Below are 18,736 nucleotides of genomic sequence, written 5' to 3' on the forward strand. Positions count from 1 at the left end.
TAAAACTAGATCTTGAGAATCCTTTTATATCAGAGTGAGGTTTTACCATATTTATGCTGCTGCAGCGTCGTATTTAAATATCTGCTGTCGTTTTGAATGGTAATCTTTTCTTTCGTACTGTCCTTATACACACCAGTCACCTCAATTTTGACATCACATGTTTATGTATAATTTCCCTAATGCTTATTTTTTATTACAGGTGTTGAAATTATTTTGATTTTTTTTTTAATTCCAGTAGAGAAGTAGAAAACTTTTTTTTTAATTAAGAGCGTTTTTGGAAAATTAGAACTCACTTGAAATTGTAATATTTAAAATATTTCCAATTTTAATTAGCTTATATGTGGATTATAATCCAGTGTTATCTTAATGAACACTTGTCATATTATAATCTAACAGGTTTAAGAGAAAATACATATAAATGAAAATGCAGAATATGACAGATGTACACAAAGTTTTAAGATGAGAGGTCATACAATGAAGGGTATAGCACTTAAGATAGGTTTCGGTATGAAGTAAGATCAAGTTGAAGGAAGCCACACTGGAGGGAAGGAAGGAATATGCAGACCATATTGGGGGAATAGCTAATAGTCATACAGTTCAGCTGAGTGGTGATGGGCTTTTGTGGCACACAGGACATCTTTCTTCCCTTTACATGTGCTTGGTTATCTGATTTCTGTGAAATGTTAGAAATCTTGCATCCGTGGCTTGCTGGGAAGCAGGTAGATGGTATGGGGGAGATTTTTCAATCAAAACCAAATCAGGCTTTGACTCTTCTGCAACTAAGTAGTTTTGGGATGCTGGGAAGATTCTTCCTTTGGCTTCCATTTTCCTTCACTGAAAAAGAGGATGATGACCACCAATTCTAAGACACTGAGATAAAATAATGCATGTAAAACATCCAGCATGGAATATATTAAGTATACAATAACTCTTTCCACAGTGAGATTTACTTTTGTTGTGGAGTCTCTTAAATGTTAGCCTGAGCAGTTAAAACAGTTAAGTAGGCCAGATAATGCAGCTGAAGAATTCTTTTCATCAGGTAGCAGAATGAGCATAGCTGTGAGACTGAGGATAATTCGTGCATCAGGGAATAAGGTGGGTTGGTGGTGGGGAAGGATGGACTGGAGACCGATATCATTTAAAAGCCTATTACAGTAGCTCTGGCTTGAAGTAAGAGCCAGAAGAAGGCAGTAGAGTAGCAGGGGGAATGGAAAGGAGAGGAAACATTCGGAAAACTGTTTAGAGGACAGATACATAGGACTTAGGAGCTAATACCATATAGATGATGAGGAGAAAGGAAGTATTCAGGTGAGAGTTTAGACTTAACATTGAAATTATTGGGAGTAATGTTGATGTCTGTTCAATGGGCAGTGAGGAGACAGCCTTTAGTCTTGCATGCAGTAAATTTAAGGTACGGTACGACATCTGAGTAGACTGTCAGAGTGGAAAGCTTTGGAAAACGATCAAAATAGAAGATGGGGATTCGGGAATCACCTGCCTAGAAGCAGGAGGAGAGGGAGAGGAACATAAAGAGGCAGTGTGAAAAAATAAACTTTAAATAGGGAAGTGTACAGTGTAACTTTTATTTACTACACAGTTAAAGAGTTGTAGTTAGTTTCACTGAAACTAAAACTATTTTGGCATTATCTCTCTCATTCTAATAGAGTGCTTATTTTAACAGTAAGTTTTTTTTTTCTTTCATGGTTAAAACAATATAGGTGATGAAACAGCATCTCAGGTAAGGGTTGATTGAACATGGCTTTTTACTTTAACAGAAGGAAATATCTGGAAATTTTGTGTTAATTAAAGTTAATGTCTAATTCTGCACCAAAATGGACAGGCATAGAGTTTATTCTTCTCTGCCACTAGGGTTTTTTGTGAAAATTTAGAAGCCCTGCATTTCCAAAAGAGAAGTGTCTAAAGTAAGTTGAATGGAGAATGGTCAAGTGAGAACCATGAAAAGAGAACTGTATTTTGTAAAGGGGAGGGTGAAAAGTGAATATGATTTAAGTCTGTAAAAACACAACATATGTAATTCTCTGAATTCCAGATAATCAGATTCCATGATTCTAGCCCTTCCAGTTCACTTAAATGGCATTAACCATTATTTTTGTTATTTATTGATGTTTGGATTCAACGTTTCCTTATAGGTGTTTCAAAATCTTGAGTGCTAATGGTGAGGCAAAAGTATTCAGACCAAGGGACCGTGATGATATTGTAAAAACTGTGATTGAACCGATGGCATCAGAAGGCTTGAGAACCATATGTCTTGCATTCAGAGATTTCCCAGCAGGAGAACCAGAACCAGAATGGGATAATGAAAATGATATTGTCACCGGCCTTACATGCATTGCTGTTGTGGGGATTGAAGATCCTGTGAGACCTGAGGTGGTGAAACATTCTGTGTTCTGCATGTGCAGAAGGCACTAACTGTAACCAGTTTTCTAGTAAACTTCTTAGTGTTTGTGATTTTATTTCTCTCCTGTGTGAATCCAAGATAAGTGAAATAATAGTGCTTGTGATGCATGTGCTACCTGTTTATGGTTTTTAATTAGATAACTTCTCTTTGGGATCCTGTATGTTTATAGCATAACCAGTGCCTTGAACTGGGTAGGTTTTTTCAATTGATATTTATATTAAATTACATAGTGAATGCCATTAAGTTATTTGTTTTCATGGTCTGTAGTCCAGCACTGTCCAGTAGGACTTTCTGCAACCATAGAATTGTTCTGTGTTGTTCCATATCATAGCTACTAGCCACATGTGACTACTGAGATTTTGAGGTGCAGCTAGTGCAACTGAAAAACTGAATTCAAAAAAATTATTTTCAATTTATATTTAAACATCTTGCTACCATACTGGACAGTCTGCAGCTCTAGACTTTGCTTTTCTTCTTTAAATCTTTTTTTTTTTTCTTAAGTTTAATGAGCAACTGCTGTGTGCCAGCAACTATGCTAAGATACTGGAGACATAAAGATTTTTGAGATCTGGTTCCTGGCCTCAAAGAAGTCACTGTCCTGGGCAGGGATGGACAAACACATAATTATAACCAGGATGTTAGTACATAGTTAGATACATATGCAAAACATGTTATATGAGCACAGAATATGAGCCCCCAACCTTCTAAAGTAATTATATCTTTTTATTGCATTCTTACTGTGTGCCACATATGCCAAGTGCTTTACATGTATTATTTCATTTAATAGTCACCTCTGAGTTATAAGTATTATTACTTATTTGAAAGATGAAAAAAAAATGAGATGTATGGAGGTTAGCTCTAGACATTAGAGCTAGTGTGTTCAAACCCAGCTCTATATAAAATACACGTGCTTAAAAGACCACACTGTGTTATGTTAACCATGAGAGGGGTCAAGTAAGACTTCCTAGAGGTTAATTACCTGTTTTGAGTCTCAAAGGATGAAGGAGGTATTGGCTAGACCAAGAGAGTGAGCGGTAAGCACATTGTGAGCAAAGAAGCAACATGAATAAAAGCACAAAGGCAAAACCAGCTTTTGTTCAGTGGCTGTCATCAACTAATTGATTCAACATCCAGTGTGTAGTGCCAGGCACTCTTCTAGGAACTGGAAATACTGCACTAAACAAAATAATTATGAAACTTAACACTCTAGAGAGGTAACGCAACAGATAAACCTATAAAGTGATAGGTACATAGACAGTATGCCAAGTGAAGACACATCCTGTGAGGAATAAGACTTGGTCCCTGCCCTCATAAGCCTTATATTCTAATTGACATGGGGTAGCAGGGGAGCATCAGATATGACTATTACAAGTGTGATAAGGGCTGTAAAGGATATGCACAGGGTGATAAAATAAAGATAACAGAGACCACATTAAGGATCTCTGAAGATGTAACATTTGAGTTGAGGTCTGATGGCTAAAAGTGAGCCAGCCATGTAAATAGCCACAAGAACAGTATTCCAGAAAAATGGCACAAAAAATACAGGACCCTTGAGGCGAGAAAGTATTTAGATTTTCAGAGGTGGAAGGGAGGCCAGCGAGGCTATAAGTTTGGACGAGAAAGGGCAGACGAGGTTATCTTTGGCCTTACTAGGCAGTCAGGGCTCTGAATTTTATTCTGAAATTCAGTGGGAAGTCATTGAAGAAATTCAGGCTGGGAAGTGACATGATTCATGTTGTTAAAATAGTATTTGGGGTACTATGTAAAAAATGAATTAAAGAGAGGAGTAGAAGCAGGGAACCCAATGAGATTATTGCAGTGATCCCAGACAAGAGATGACCATGGCTTAGAACTACAGTTGTGGCAGGGAAGATGGAAAGAAAGGTATGATTTTAAAGTACATAGAGGTAGAACCAATAGGAATGAATATGTTGGGTTTGGATATACTCTTTTTGACATTGTTGAGATCTCTGAAACATCCAATTATATGTCAAGCAGGCACTTGAACCTAGAAGCCTGAAACTGAAGTAGGCTGGAGAATTCACATATGAGGCTAAAGGAGATCTCTTGAGGGAAGTGTGTAGCTAGAGCAGTAAGCTTAGGACTGAGATATCTCTACAATTAGATCTCTTCTGGAGGAGTGGGGAATCAGTCTCCAACTTGCATAACTGAGTGGCTGGTAGACGGTATTACCAATGTGTAATAAGAGAGTCAGATGAAGCTGCCTATTTCGAGATCAAGTTTGGGGTTCTGGAGTTTCAAATGCTTGTGAAACATCCAGGTGGATCATGTTTGTCAACCTTTGGTCAAAGGAAAACCATTCGAACTTTTATACATTGATTTATGGCTTAAATCTTATCTAAATATATTGAAATCAGGATGTTTTCAACTTTTGTCCTTTGGGAAATGTATTGCTCATTTTGTGTTCTTAGCACTGAGGTTGATGGACAGTTTTATCTTTTTTTAAACATGTAAGTGGCAATTAATTTCTTCAGTATCACAAAATGAGTGCTTTCATACTAAAATGAGACAATCTAATAGCACGTAGCTTTCCCAAGTGGATCTTCTGGATTGTACAGTTCTGATGTAGAGAATCTTGATTAATTAGATATCTAGAATAAATCCAGCTTTGTTGCATATGCATAGATACTTAAACAAGATGCTTGGCTTCTCTTCAGTTTATCTGTAAAAGTGGAGGTAGTTTTTAAGTTTTAAGTGGAAGTATTTGGTGGTTAGTGGACTATTAATAAATTTATTTTACTTTCTTAAATATTATTTGCCACATAGCTTTAACCAAGACCAGTTTCTGCCTCTTATTCATTGTTTCCTATTCCAAATGATCTCAGGGTACCACCCAGTGAGTGCTAAGATGGACAAATCTGGGTTACTTTCTATCTCAAATGAGAAGTGAGAAATACATTTATACAGCAGACCAGTGTTTTCAAAATCAAATATTGACTTTTTTAAACAATAGAGGGATGTATAATATGAAAGCACAGTTCTGTCTAGGTAGGCCATGAAAGCTCCCAGAGATGTTACATTTACACTGTTTACAATAGAAGTCACAAACAGCGTATAGCCCAAAGTTAGCCTTCAATCAAGTGATCTGTGTGTGTGTGTGTGTGTGTGTGTGTGTGTGTGTGTGTGTGTTTAAAACATCAGGTTTGAGAAAGTACACACAAATCTGGGTTTCTGCTTTCTCTTGAAATTATAGATTCTGTCAACATTTCCACTGTGCTTAAAAGAAAAACAGACTAGAGCTGAGTGCTCTTCTAGTAGGATTGTCTTGGATTTGTCACTTGCAGTGTTTTTTCCTCATTTCTGTTACCTGCATGGCCCTGTGGGTATTTGCATTGGCGACCTCTGTTCTAGTAGGATCGACATGGATTTTCTGGTTAGAGAAGAGCAGGAAAGGATTTTCTAGGCAAAGAGAATTACAGAAGCAGAGGCACAAAAATAATACATTGATTATTCATCTATCAAGCTGTGTATAGTAGAAAAAAATTTAGATAAATCTAGGAAACTGCTCTTTTTTTTAATTCTTCTGTGAAACACAACCATGATACTTAAAACTTTTAACAATAATTTCTAAATATTCACTATTTTTAAAATTTCTTAAATTGTGTCACAAATGTTTATTCAAATCGGGATCCAAAATCCACACATTAAATTTATTGCCATGACTCTCAAGTCTCTTTTAATCTAAAGGATCTATAGGTTTCCTCCCTTTTCCATTCTTGCAATTTCTCTGTCAACGAACAAATTGTTTTTTTCTTTCAATTAGCAAGTAAACTATTGTTTCTTTGGAAATTATTTGTAGAAGGACATGTGTCCTGGAGAGTATTCTACATTCTATAATAGATTTTGCCAATTGCATTCCTTCTATTTCCTGTGAACTGGTAGTTAGATCTAGAGTAGGGTTTCCAGATAAAATACAGGACACCCAATTAAATTTGCATTTCACCTAAACAATGAATCTTTTTTTTTAGTGTAAGGGTGCTCAATAGTGCAATATTTGGTCATCTTGTATTTTTTAAATTGAAGTATAGTCAATTTACAATATTGTGTTAGTTTCAGGTGTACAACAAAGTGATTTGGTTATACATATATTTTTCTTTTTTTATTATTTTCCATTATAGGTTATTACAAGATATTGAATATAGTTCCCTGTGCTATATAGTAAATCCTTGTTTTTTATCTACTAGGGAACTATTCTGAAGCTCAAGTGTGATACTCTGTTATACTGAGAACTTTGTGGTTTATAGTATAACAGTTGAGGGATCATATTTTTGAGAAAGTGTATTAAAAAAAGAACTGTATTTTCGGGTATATCAGATGTTTTAAAGGGGAAACGAACATAAACACAGGGATGCCAATTTAAAAAAGCTATTGCAGTAGCTCAGGCAACAAACATTGGAGACAAGGTACAGGGAAGGTTTGAGGTAGAATCGCAGGACTCACTGGCCCTTAAGAATGTATAGGGTAAGGAGATTGAAGGTATCAGATAATCTTTAGGTTTCTCTTAGATAGAAAACATGGTTTCCCTTTTAGACACCCAAATTCTGATGTCTACTTTTCTGATGGAACTAGGAATCCAGCTCTCACAATGAGCTGGGAAAAATATGTAGGTCTGAAAGTTATTAGCATGTACCTAGTAGTTGGAGGTTCCAGAATAGGTAAGATAACCCTTAAAAGCTCAAGAATGGGGAAAAACAAGTGAGCCTCCCTTAACCACAAAGAACACCAACATTTTACTCTGGTCTGGGCAGTAAAACCAGAACGGTGGAAAGCCAACCAGGAAAGAATTGCCTAATGGTTGCTAGGGGGAAAAGGCACTTTAAAAAGCCTTTGGCAAATAAATAATGTAAGCAAATTAAGTCAGATGATAACTGAAAGTGAAGCCTGAACTAGGACTGTGGCAGTGGAAGGGGAAAGAAGAGATTATTGGGACTACTTCAAGAAATAATATCTTGAGATATAATTAAAGTTGTCATTTGTGGGACTGTGAGGCAATGTGTATTTGTTCGGTGGGATTTTTCCCCACCCTGGAAATACTAATTTTCTTTCATCATGTGAATTTTTTTCCACATTAACCAGGTGCCAGATGCTATAAAGAAATGTCAGAGGGCTGGAATTACTGTGAGGATGGTCACTGGTGATAATATTAATACTGCTCGGGCTATTGCTACCAAATGTGGTATTTTACATCCTGGGGAAGATTTCCTATGCCTAGAAGGTAAAGATTTCAACAGAAGAATACGAAATGAAAAAGGAGAGGTAAGCGTTTTTTATTTTTTAAGTTGATATATTTTTAGTATATTAGGAATTTCACTGGACAGATACATCTTGAATATGCACTACGTGTTAGGCATCGCTCCTGGATCAGTGCAGCCCTCACCCCAAGAAGCAAAACAGTAGCATTTTAGGAAATAAAGGGGACAAGTGATAAAGAAATTTGCCCTAAAGGGAGTGAGCGCTTCATTTTTTCAGTCTGGGCCCAAGAAGTACAATATGTGTAAGCGAGTAATGGGAGATGAGTTTGGAAAGCTTGCCATGGAACATATTTTAGGGGACCCCAAACCCTGCACTACTTACGCTGAGGAGTTTCCATTTTCATAGGCAGTGGGGAGATGGTTAGAATTTGATCTTGTAATGATATATATAACAGTGGTTCTGCATTAGAGTGACTAGAGAGCTTTTTAAAATGCTGATTACTAGGCCCCACCTCAGAGTGTCTTATAAGATAGGCCTTGGGTCTCGCTCAGCAATTTCTGTTTCTAACAAGTTCTCAGGAGTTGCTGATGCCACTGGTTTGTCCACCACACTTTGAGAACCACTGATACAAATGCTAGGTCGCTAACTTGGAATTAGAAAACTAGGCTTGGGCACGTTTTAACTTTGACAAAAATTTATAGATTGAGCAAGAGCGGATAGACAAGATTTGGCCAAAGCTTCGAGTGCTTGCAAGGTCATCTCCTACTGACAAACATACACTGGTTAAAGGTGAGTAGATTTTACAATTACTCCGCAATTTCTTAATAGAGAAATGCGTTCTGCTTCCTAAAATAGTAATAGATACTGAATATTAGATTGAATCGTGGATATCATCTTCTCCAATAAAATCTAAATACATTTCCTTTTGATACCTTAGGTGAATTGTGTTTATCTTCAGTGATTAAAACAGGATATAATTCCTAATACAACAACTTCTGTAGTTGTTCCTTGCCCAACATCTCAGCAGTTTCCATTTCTCTGTGTTTAATTATTTATTTTTAACTTTTTCTTTTTTTTTTTTTTGCGGTACGCGGGCCTCTCACTGTTGTGGCCTCTCCCGTTGCGGAGCACAGGCTCCAGATGCACAGCCTCAGTGGCCATGGCTCACGGCCTAGCCGCTCCGCGGCATGTGGGATCTTCCCGGACCGGGGCACGAACCCATGTCCCCTGCATCGGCAGGTGGACTCTCAACCACTGCGCCACCAGGGAAGCCCTTATTTTTAACTTTGAGTCTGTAAAACTGGCTAGCTAGCATATTCTGCAGAATCACTTTATTAATTAAACAGGTTGTTTTTACAGCATAAAATACTTACTTTTATTTCAGGTATAATTGACAGCACTGTCTCAGAACAACGCCAGGTTGTAGCTGTAACTGGTGATGGTACAAATGATGGCCCAGCATTAAAGAAAGCTGATGTTGGATTTGCAATGGTAGGAACTTAACATAATTCAAATATTCAGGTGTAATTTACTGGTTGGGTTTTCTGTTTGTTTGGTTTGTTTGTTTGTTACTAAATTACTGTTGATTTTAAACACTGTCCCTCAAGAGTAGCTTGAGGGATAATATGTAAGCCTATATTGGTTTATAGGTCTAATTAGTTTATATAATACCTTTATTTGATGCTGGAAGATGACATGACTTCTTTTGAACAGTTATAATATCATACATTTACCTTGTACTCTGTAAAATATATAAATGTCTGTCATCTCATCTAAACCTTACAGCAGTCCTCTTAAATAGGAGACAGGCTTAGAACAGTTATATGTATTTAAATTAAGAATATGATTAAGAATCTTCCACTCAACTGAAAATGTCTTAAGAGTAACTTTTTAGTAATCATTTCATGTATAATAGATGTAATCTTTTTTTTTGTAATCTTTTTTGACTGAAAAAAAGATCTACTGTACCCCACCCAAGTTCTCAATTTATATTTGATTATTAAAAGTGCTAGGAAATTTTAGCATTTCATTATTATTTTCTTTATACTGTAGCCATAATACTGATGAAGTGTTTACTATAAAATAGGTATCATAAAATACATATGCTACATAAATGTTTAATGATTGAAATTAGATTGTTATATCTTTGAATCCAGTCCTTCTAATTTTTCAGTGTTGGAATGAATCTTTGTACTTTCAGTGCCATAGAAAATTTAAGTATTTTATTTAATTGTAATTTGATTTATTTCATTTTTGGAAAATACAGGTTCATAATCACAATTCTCAAATCCAAAAATCTGAAAACTGAAATTTTTTTCTAAATTTGCAGCAGAATCATTTGATTGCAAAAAATATTCTGAATGATATGAGGATGTTATTTGTCCCACTTAATATGAACATTCATAGTCATTGTAGAGATATTAATGTGTTTTTATGGGATGCTAACCCTATCTGGGAGAATTTGTGATAGAAGGTATGTGCCTCATTATCTTTCTAAAGCATGAGAGACTTTGAATTCTGAAACACAGTGTGCCCCCAAGTGTTTCAGAAAGGAGAATATTTATGTGTACCAATGTTTATTTGCATAATTTGTCCCCCTGGTATTTTGCTGCTAAAATAGGGGTTTAGCAGAACCACCACCATGGTAGCTGCCTTTTAACAGGAGTGAGGGAGATGGAAGAAGGAAATGATATGGGTAAAGTACTCTCAACCAATAGCTGTGAACCCAAAGATTTCCACCCTGCCCTATCCCAAACTTATTATGGTAAGCAGTGCATTGGTGTGAACTTCTGAAGAGCTGGGAGAAGAAGCTGAAGGGATAAGGAATATTTAAGGGCTTTTCCTTTGGCTGTAAGCAAAACAGGATCATTCATTTTAGAAACACGGGATCACTCATTGCTGCTCTTGAGCATTTGGCAGGATTCTTACTTCTGCTTTCATCTGGACAGCTGACCAGGAAGGTATTTATATACAATGCATTTCAATATTTAAAAAACAAAAACAAAAACTTACTTCCTAAAACTTAGGTGTTTAAGGCAGATACTAAGGGCTTTAAATAAATGCAGGTAAATATAGTAATTCAGACAAAAACACAGTACAGCAGCTGCTCTGTTTGATTTTTAAGCCTTGAAAGTTTTAGGTACATTTTACCACTTTTTTTTTTTTAAAGGTAACGTCAAAAAAAAAATCTAAATTTATTTTAAATGCACAGAGAAAAAATAAGTGCATAGTGGCTTGGACTTGAAAGCACTCTTGCTCAAGCTTGAATTTACTTTGTATATTTGTTCAGTTCTTCAATTTCATATTTTAAAACTGAAAGACGAAATTATGTGTCTTGGACTTTTATTAGATACCCACAAGAAATTGCTTGTGTGTGTGTGTGTGTGTGTGTGAGATGAAGTGTCTCTTTTTTAAATTTATTATTTATTTTATTTTATTTATTTTTGTCTGTGTTGGGTCTTCATTGCTGTCCGCGGGCTTTCTCTAGTTGCAGCAAGTGGGGGGTTACTCTTTGATGTGCTGTGCGTGCTCCTCACTGCAGTGGATTCTCTTGTTGCGGAGCACAGCCTCTACGCGCGTGGGCTTCAGTAGTTGTGGCTCACGAGCTCAGTAGTTGTGGCTCGTGGGCTCTAGAGCATAGGCTCAGTAGTTGTGGCGCACAGGCTTAGTTGCTCCGCAGCATGTGGGATCTTCCCGGACCAGGGCTCGAACCCGTGTCCCCTGCATTGGCAGGTGGATTCTTAACCACTGCGCCACTAGGGAAGCCCAAAAAATTGCTATTGATTAGTTCTTTTTAAACCTGTCTCTTATTTTTCAGGCAGAAATAGCATTTTAAAACACTGTGTTCTCTGTCTCTCTCTTTATATATATAGGTGTGTGTATGTATGTATACACACATATACACTTACATTTAGTAAATTCAACATTAAGATAAAATTTACAACAATAAATTAAAAGGACTCTAATGTGAGTACATTGCAAAGAGGCCTGGCATTTTCCCGTTTAGCCACTCCTTTCAGAATTCCTTTAGATAGCAAGCTTCCATGCTGTGTTTAAAATATGATTACATTATTTTTAAAATTATATTGCATTATCCTTACCAAAATTCAGTTAACCACACATGTACAGATATTTCTGTCATCATAGACTGAATGCCATGATGTACTTCTGTAACCAAATATGCATCTGTGGTAGTAAAATCTTCGCTAAGGTAATTAAAATATCTTCATTTAATTTAAAGTGTTTTTAGACTTTGGGTTAATAATAATTTGTTTCTCCTCCAAACATTAAGAAGCTGTTTTCAATAATTCTGGTCCAGAAACATTACAGGTGAGTAGTTGCTGCCTCCTAAAGGTTCAGCACAGAAGGAAGTAAATCACTGAAGCACGGTGGCAGCCAGTGAAGAACTAAACACTGCACAGGGAGTGCCTCAAGGAAGAAGTCCTTGACTCTGCCTGTAGAGACTGGGGAAAGTTTTCGGAAAGAGGTGCCATTTGAATGGAGAGAGGGAGAAAACTACTGCTAAGAGACCCTTCGAGAATTACAAGTAGTTTAACTTCACTAGAAGAGGGTGTGGCGTTGGTGGGTACTGGAATGTGACGATCAGAAGGGCCTTGAATATGAAGATGAGGAATTTGTTCTTGTATCCTGTAGATCAGCACTTCCCAAGCAGACTTCTGATGCAGTAAAACAAATTTGGAGACTCACAATGCATGCTAGCATACAGCTCTAAGAAGCTTATAAAAAGCTGTTTTAACGTTTTTTGATGGCAAGTTTCCCAAACTTGTTTCACTGTGAAACTAGTTTTTATTTGGACACAATTAACATCTTAAAGTAGCTTTTTAAATTTTGAAAGATTTTGAACAAGGGAGTGTGAGATTTGCACTTGCAAAAGATGGAGGATGATTAGAGGCAAGGAAACCTTTTGGGTTTAGATGTGTTAAATATGTTGCACATTAAAAAAATATACAGGGAATTCCCTGGTATTCCCTGGCGGTCCAGTGGTTAGGACTCCGCGCTTTCACTGCTGAGGGCTCGGGTTCAGTCCCTGGTCAGGGAACTAAGATGCCACAAGCGGCGGCACAGTGCAGCCGGAAAAAGGAAAAAAAAAAAAAAAGTAAAGTATACAGATTAGGAGTTAGAGACTAAAATTTTAAATTAAGATTGCTCCTTCATGGAGTATTTTGAGAAAAGCTTGTTTTGGACTTTGTGTTTATCAAAACAATATTGCATAGCATTTAATAATTCAAACAGTTCTATAAGACTTAATAACTGTGTCCCCTACCACATATCATTTCTTCCAGCTAATTTTTAACTAAAGGAAACCAGTTATTTTCCCTGTTTGTTTTCCTTAGTTGTTTGCCTCCATGTATCTAAATGGCATGATTACAAGGGTTTTAATTTTTTTTGTATTTTTTAATTAATCTTTATTGGAGTATAGTTGCTTTACAATGTTGTGTTAGTTTCTACTGTACAACAAAGTGAGTCAGCTATATGTATACATCCACTCTTTTTTGGATTTCCTTCCCATTTAGGTCACCACAGAGCACTGAGTAGAGTTCCCTGTGCTATACAGTAGGTTCTCACTAGTTATCTATTTTATACATAGTATCAATAGTGTATATATTGTCAATCCCAATCTCTCAATTCATAGTTTTTTAAATTTTTTTAATATAAAGCATTTGTTAATGACTCTTCATTAAGGAAGATAAGGATTTAGCACTTTCACAGGCACACACACACAGACACCTTTATGCATTCACGCACACTTCCTATCCTGTTATTCTTCCATCAGAGTTAGAGATCAGTCAATATACCGTCCTTATTGTGATTAGAAATGCTGTTCCAAGCTGAGCCATGTGGTCTGTTAAAATTACTTTTACTTCCTTGCACAGCTTTTTGTATTCCCTATACATTTTTTTCAATTCACTTTTTAATCTTTATAAATTATTTATCTATTTATTTTCTTAGTTTTTTATGTACTTAATACTAATTCATCACCAAATTCTCCTTTCATTACATCAGAGACATCAGGCACTTTTACCAGTTTTGCCTTCTTAGAGCTACCTCTCCCAGATCTTCTGATGTGCTTCAATCTGGACTGTTTGCTAAGCCTGCTACACAGCTGTCTCTTCTTTCTCCATACCTAAGAATTTCCCTTTCCTCTCTCTTATGTTGGATTTTGAATTTCCTGAATTTGATGCCAATGTCTTTTGTGGTTTACGCTCTCATGTAGCAAAACCATCTCCCCCAATAGATCCCTGAGAAAAAGGGTTCATGAGAGTTAAACTTTTTCATAACTTTTATGACTGAAATCTCTATTCTCTCCTCAAAGAATCCTCCTTGATACTTAGTCGGACTTGGTATAAAACTCTAGGTGGACAATGATTTTCACTCAGAATTTTGAATTTGTACCTCCATCGTTACTACATACCATGTTGAACTTTGAACCTCCTTCTCCCCCACCCCCACCACACACACTTTTGGGAGGAATAGAAGTCTTTCCTTTGTTCTCAGTCCTCTGAAATGTCGTGATGGTTTGTCTTAGGGCAACTTTTTACTATGAAAACTGATTTTCTTCAATTTTGTGAAATTTTCTTATACTCGTCTTATGTCTTCTCCAGTGTCTCTTCTTTGTGGAATAGTCCCCTCTGATTTTTGAACCTCTTGGACTTACCTTATTATCTTGTCTCTTTTTTCCTGTCTACCATACCTTTGTCATCTTGCAGGAATATTTCCTCAACTTCTGTTGTTTTTTCATTTCTGTGATCATATATTTAATTTCCTAGGGTTGTTTTTGGATCTCTGAGTTCTTGTTCTTGTTTCATTGCTGACCTTTTGCCTTTCTAAGGATTTGATTTTTTTTAATAAAAATCAGCTTTTATCTCTGTGTAGTGTTTGTGTCTCCATATGCCTTTTGGTTTAGTCTCTGTCTTTCAGGTTAGTGCTTTCTTCAGAGGTCAAAGTGATGCTTGGTTGTCTCTGCATATTTTACCAGTAGAAAGCTGAAAAGCTGGAAAGCCTTAGGCCTCTAAGTGGGATTTATCGACCAGAAGCTTCCCAGTAAAGTGATCTGGCTTGGCCATTTCACTTCCTTAGGGTACCTTGAATTTTCAGTATTTTTAGGTCTCTTCTCCTATGATGGTCAGATTTTCAGGAAAGAATTTTCAGATGTGCTGCCTAGAGGGCAATCCTGAATACTGGTATTCTGGGAATCAAGTAGAAAAAAGAAGGGTAGTGGTCTCTACATTCATTAAACAGAGTTACTCTTAACCCCTTTTTTTCAATATAGCACCTCCTATACTCAGCAGCACTTGGTATCGTTCAGTCTAAACGTTCTCTGTTATACCCTCTCTAGTTAATTAGCAGGCAGTCTTCTGCCAGGTTAGAGGGAGTGGCAAACTTCCTGGTTGTATGGATGTGGGAAGGGACTCTGAGGCTCTAGCTGCCTTTTCTTTTAATTTTGTTATTAAAATACAACACACATAGAGAAAAGTGTCTGTGTCATAAGTAAACACTGAATAGATTATCACAAGTAAACAGACCTGTTCTGTGCAAGGCAAGAAATAGAATATGACCTATGCCCCCAGATGCCTCAACCACAGTCCCTTCTAATTACTGCCATCTCTCTCTGCAGAGATAACCAGTATTCTGAAGATTCCTTTTGTCTGTTTTTGAACTTCGTACATAAGAATCATCTATCATGTATTATTCTGAGTCCATCTTCCTTTATTCATCATTTTTCATGTGAGATTCATCTGTGTTATTGTACATAGCTGTAGTTCACTCATTTTTATCAATCCACAACTTATTAATCCATCCCATTCCACTGTTGAGGGACATTGTTATTCTTAGTTTGGGCCCTCTAAGTACTGCTTCAGTGTCTTCGGTAGACTTTTAAGAATCCTCCTGTTCTTATTCGCGCCTTCACCCCTACCTCCATTGCTGCCTGGTGCTGCCGAGTCCTGAGCCTTACGTAGGAGAGTCCTGTAGTGCAGAACGGCTGCTATTCTGCTCTCCTACTGTTGATGTAGGATTCAGCTTTCTGGGGTCTGCTGAGTTTCTTCCTACTTGGTTATCTGCTTTCCAGCCTCTTAAGACGTTTTTGCAGTGTCTCTTTTCCCACTTTTTGACTTTGTGAGTTTTTATTTTTTAATTAAAAAAAAAATCTTTTAGTGTGACTTTTGGAAGGAACGTGGGTAGTGCCTGTGTCCATTCCTCTTTTTGTTTTTTTAAACTCAATTTGAACATTATTGTCAATGCCTCGTTCATTATGTTCGATTTCTGCTGAGATAGAATGTCTTTCTGAGAGATAGTACAATATCTTAGACTAACTATATGACCCCCTTTTACGGTAAATTTAAGTCAATAATTATTAAGTATAATGGTAAATTTTTGTTTATAAAATATATATTATCCTTTCAAATATTTAAAGGTTATATTTTAAACATTCAGTCTAATTCACAGAAATTTTCTTTAATAGGGTATCGCTGGAACTGACGTAGCTAAAGAAGCATCTGATATTATTCTCACAGACGACAACTTTACAAGCATTGTTAAAGCAGTTATGTGGGGACGAAATGTCTATGATAGCATCTCAAAATTCCTTCAGTTCCAGCTTACTGTTAATGTAGTAGCAGTGATTGTTGCTTTCACGGGCGCCTGTATTACTCAAGTAGGTTGACAATTTATTCATTAAAACCTGTTTATTTTAGAGCAAAGATGTGTATAACCTGCCTTTTTAAAGTACTTAACTATTTAAATAAGTTGAAGCTTAGTACTTTATGCTAATTAATATAAAAATGTAATCCTGTTCTGTTAAGTTTTTAAATAGAAACGGCTTCCTGAGAATTGCGGAGTCCCTGAATAGCTGTAAATGTCTATTAAGAAACCTGTCTTTTCTAGGATTCACCGCTTAAGGCTGTGCAGATGCTGTGGGTAAATCTCATAATGGATACGCTCGCTTCCCTGGCTCTGGCAACTGAACCCCCCACTGAGTCCCTCCTGCTTCGGAAACCTTATGGTAGAAATAAGCCTCTCATCTCACGCACAATGATGAAGAATATTTTGGGTCATGCATTCTATCAGCTTGTAGTAGTCTTTACACTCTTGTTTGCTGGTAAGAATTTAATGCCTGATAAAGTTTCATTTGTTTTGTTCCAAGCTAATATCCCAGTTGGTTTTAATGCTACAGATTTTTCAAGAACATAAGTTATTTTCTTTCTGACTCCCCATTTATCTTTAATTTCTTCTGTTTATCGGTGGATCCTTAGTACATTTTGAGAGGCAGTGTGATAGATTGGGGCAGTAGGGGGAGTAAAACGAGTCCTAATTTCTTGTCCTTGGCTTTACCACTAACTTAAATATGTGATCCTGAACATGTCACCATAGTTTTGGGGGCTTCCGTTTCCTCCTGTATAAAATAAAAGAGGGTTGTACTAGAGAATCCCAGGTCCCTTCCAGCTCTTTCTGTGCTGCCATTTGAGAACCAAGAAAGGTCTGACTAGGTTTTATTGCATACTTCCTTGAAATGTTAAATTATTTTGTATGATAATTACAAAATGGTAATTTTTCATTCTTTCAGGAGAAAAGTTTTTTGATATTGATAGTGGAAGAAATGCTCCTTTGCATGCTCCTCCATCGGAACATTATACTATTGTTTTTAATACCTTTGTACTGATGCAACTTTTCAACGAAATAAATGCTCGGAAAATTCATGGTGAAAGAAATGTGTTTGAAGGAATCTTTAATAATGCCATCTTCTGCACAATTGTTTTAGGCACATTTGTGGTACAGGTGGGTAATTGTAAAAGATAGTTTCAAATATGATTATTATGTGGAGATCTTAGGTGAACAGGTGGCTTGTTCCAGAAATTACTTGACTGCAATGTGTGGGCCTTCTGTGTATTGCCTTGATGACATCAAAAGAACTCGAGTGAAAATTTGCCCCATCCTGAAATTCTACATGTGAATGAGTACATTAAACTAATACTACTTTAATTGCACTACTGGTTCTGTGGCTGTGATACTTCACACTCACTGTGATTCTGATTATTCTACATTGTTATTATGAAAACTGTTGTAATTTTTATATTATTTAAGGCCAGTCTTATAGTCAACCACTTTTTAGTCCAGCTAGAGTGATCCCTTAATTGCTTCTAGCAATTAATAGTAGTTGTATTTGTACAGTTGAGTTCATTATTAAAAAATAAAAGGTTTTGAGATGAATATTTTAAAATCCATGTGATTCTGAATGGCCTCATCCAGACTTGGTATGTGCCAGTTTTCCATTTTGTAATATTGTCAAAACAAGGTAGAAGAGGAGTGGGAGAATGGGTGTGAGAAGTGGGGTCAAGATGAAATAGAAAGGACCGAATTTTCCCATTTTTATAAAGGTCATTCTAAGGACAAAACTAAGCATCACTTTACATATGGTAAATTTTATATAATTATATTACTATACCTATGTTTTTATATCATCTTGGATTCTGTGGTACTCCTCTGTGTAAATGGTTGTTAATAGCAGAATCTGGAATCAAAGCAGGTAAGTGAATGGTGCATGATTGCACCAGGAAGTCAGTAAACACAGTAAGATTTAAACTTAAAAGGTGAGCTTTGCAACAATAGAATCAAACAGGATGATACTAGTTTCAAAGTGAAGATCTAAGAATTTTGAAGTTTATTCAGTCTATACCTTGTGTACTGTGGATACCAAAACCAAAACCCTAGACTTAATTATTTCTGTGCAGACTGTTTCTGTTTTAGCTTTCAACTTCTATAAACTTTAGGGGAAGTGTTACTTACTTGTTGTCTAGTTTCTGGAAGTCTTTTATTAAAAAATGATTGTTCATGACATGCTAAAATTTTAGTTTTTACTTACTATTAAAGTTAGGTTTATTTTATCTGTTTTTAATATATGGGGATTGCAAAAATGTAACTGCCTGTCTCTCTATCAAGCAAGTCTGATAAAACTTAGTTCCTTGATTAGGTTGATATACCCAAAACAGTTGATGTAGGGTGTCATTCTTCAGTGTCTTCGTGCTACTCTAAGTGTGGTCTGTGGACCAGCTACTGGTCTGTTCATTACAAGTCCACAATGAGTTA

At 36.4% G+C, this 18,736-nt stretch overlaps 1 protein-coding gene across 2 annotated transcripts in view; it reads left to right on the top strand.

Moving 5' to 3' along the window:
- ATP2B1 (ATPase plasma membrane Ca2+ transporting 1) overlaps positions 1 to 18,736 on the top strand; it is a 73,486-nt gene that overhangs the window by 40,920 nt on the left and 13,830 nt on the right. For both annotated transcript variants that reach the window (XM_060113594.1, XM_060113593.1), the window contains exons 11-17: positions 2,151 to 2,388; positions 7,517 to 7,696; positions 8,335 to 8,422; positions 9,018 to 9,124; positions 16,116 to 16,307; positions 16,538 to 16,751; positions 17,217 to 17,428. In XM_060113594.1, the coding sequence (XP_059969577.1) occupies positions 2,151 to 2,388; positions 7,517 to 7,696; positions 8,335 to 8,422; positions 9,018 to 9,124; positions 16,116 to 16,307; positions 16,538 to 16,751; positions 17,217 to 17,428 (1,231 nt within the window). The remainder of the gene's footprint in view (positions 1 to 2,150; positions 2,389 to 7,516; positions 7,697 to 8,334; positions 8,423 to 9,017; positions 9,125 to 16,115; positions 16,308 to 16,537; positions 16,752 to 17,216; positions 17,429 to 18,736) is intronic.

Source organism: Mesoplodon densirostris, chromosome 11 (assembly GCF_025265405.1).
Source record: "Mesoplodon densirostris isolate mMesDen1 chromosome 11, mMesDen1 primary haplotype, whole genome shotgun sequence".
NCBI classification, from domain to species: Eukaryota; Metazoa; Chordata; class Mammalia; order Artiodactyla; family Ziphiidae; genus Mesoplodon; species Mesoplodon densirostris.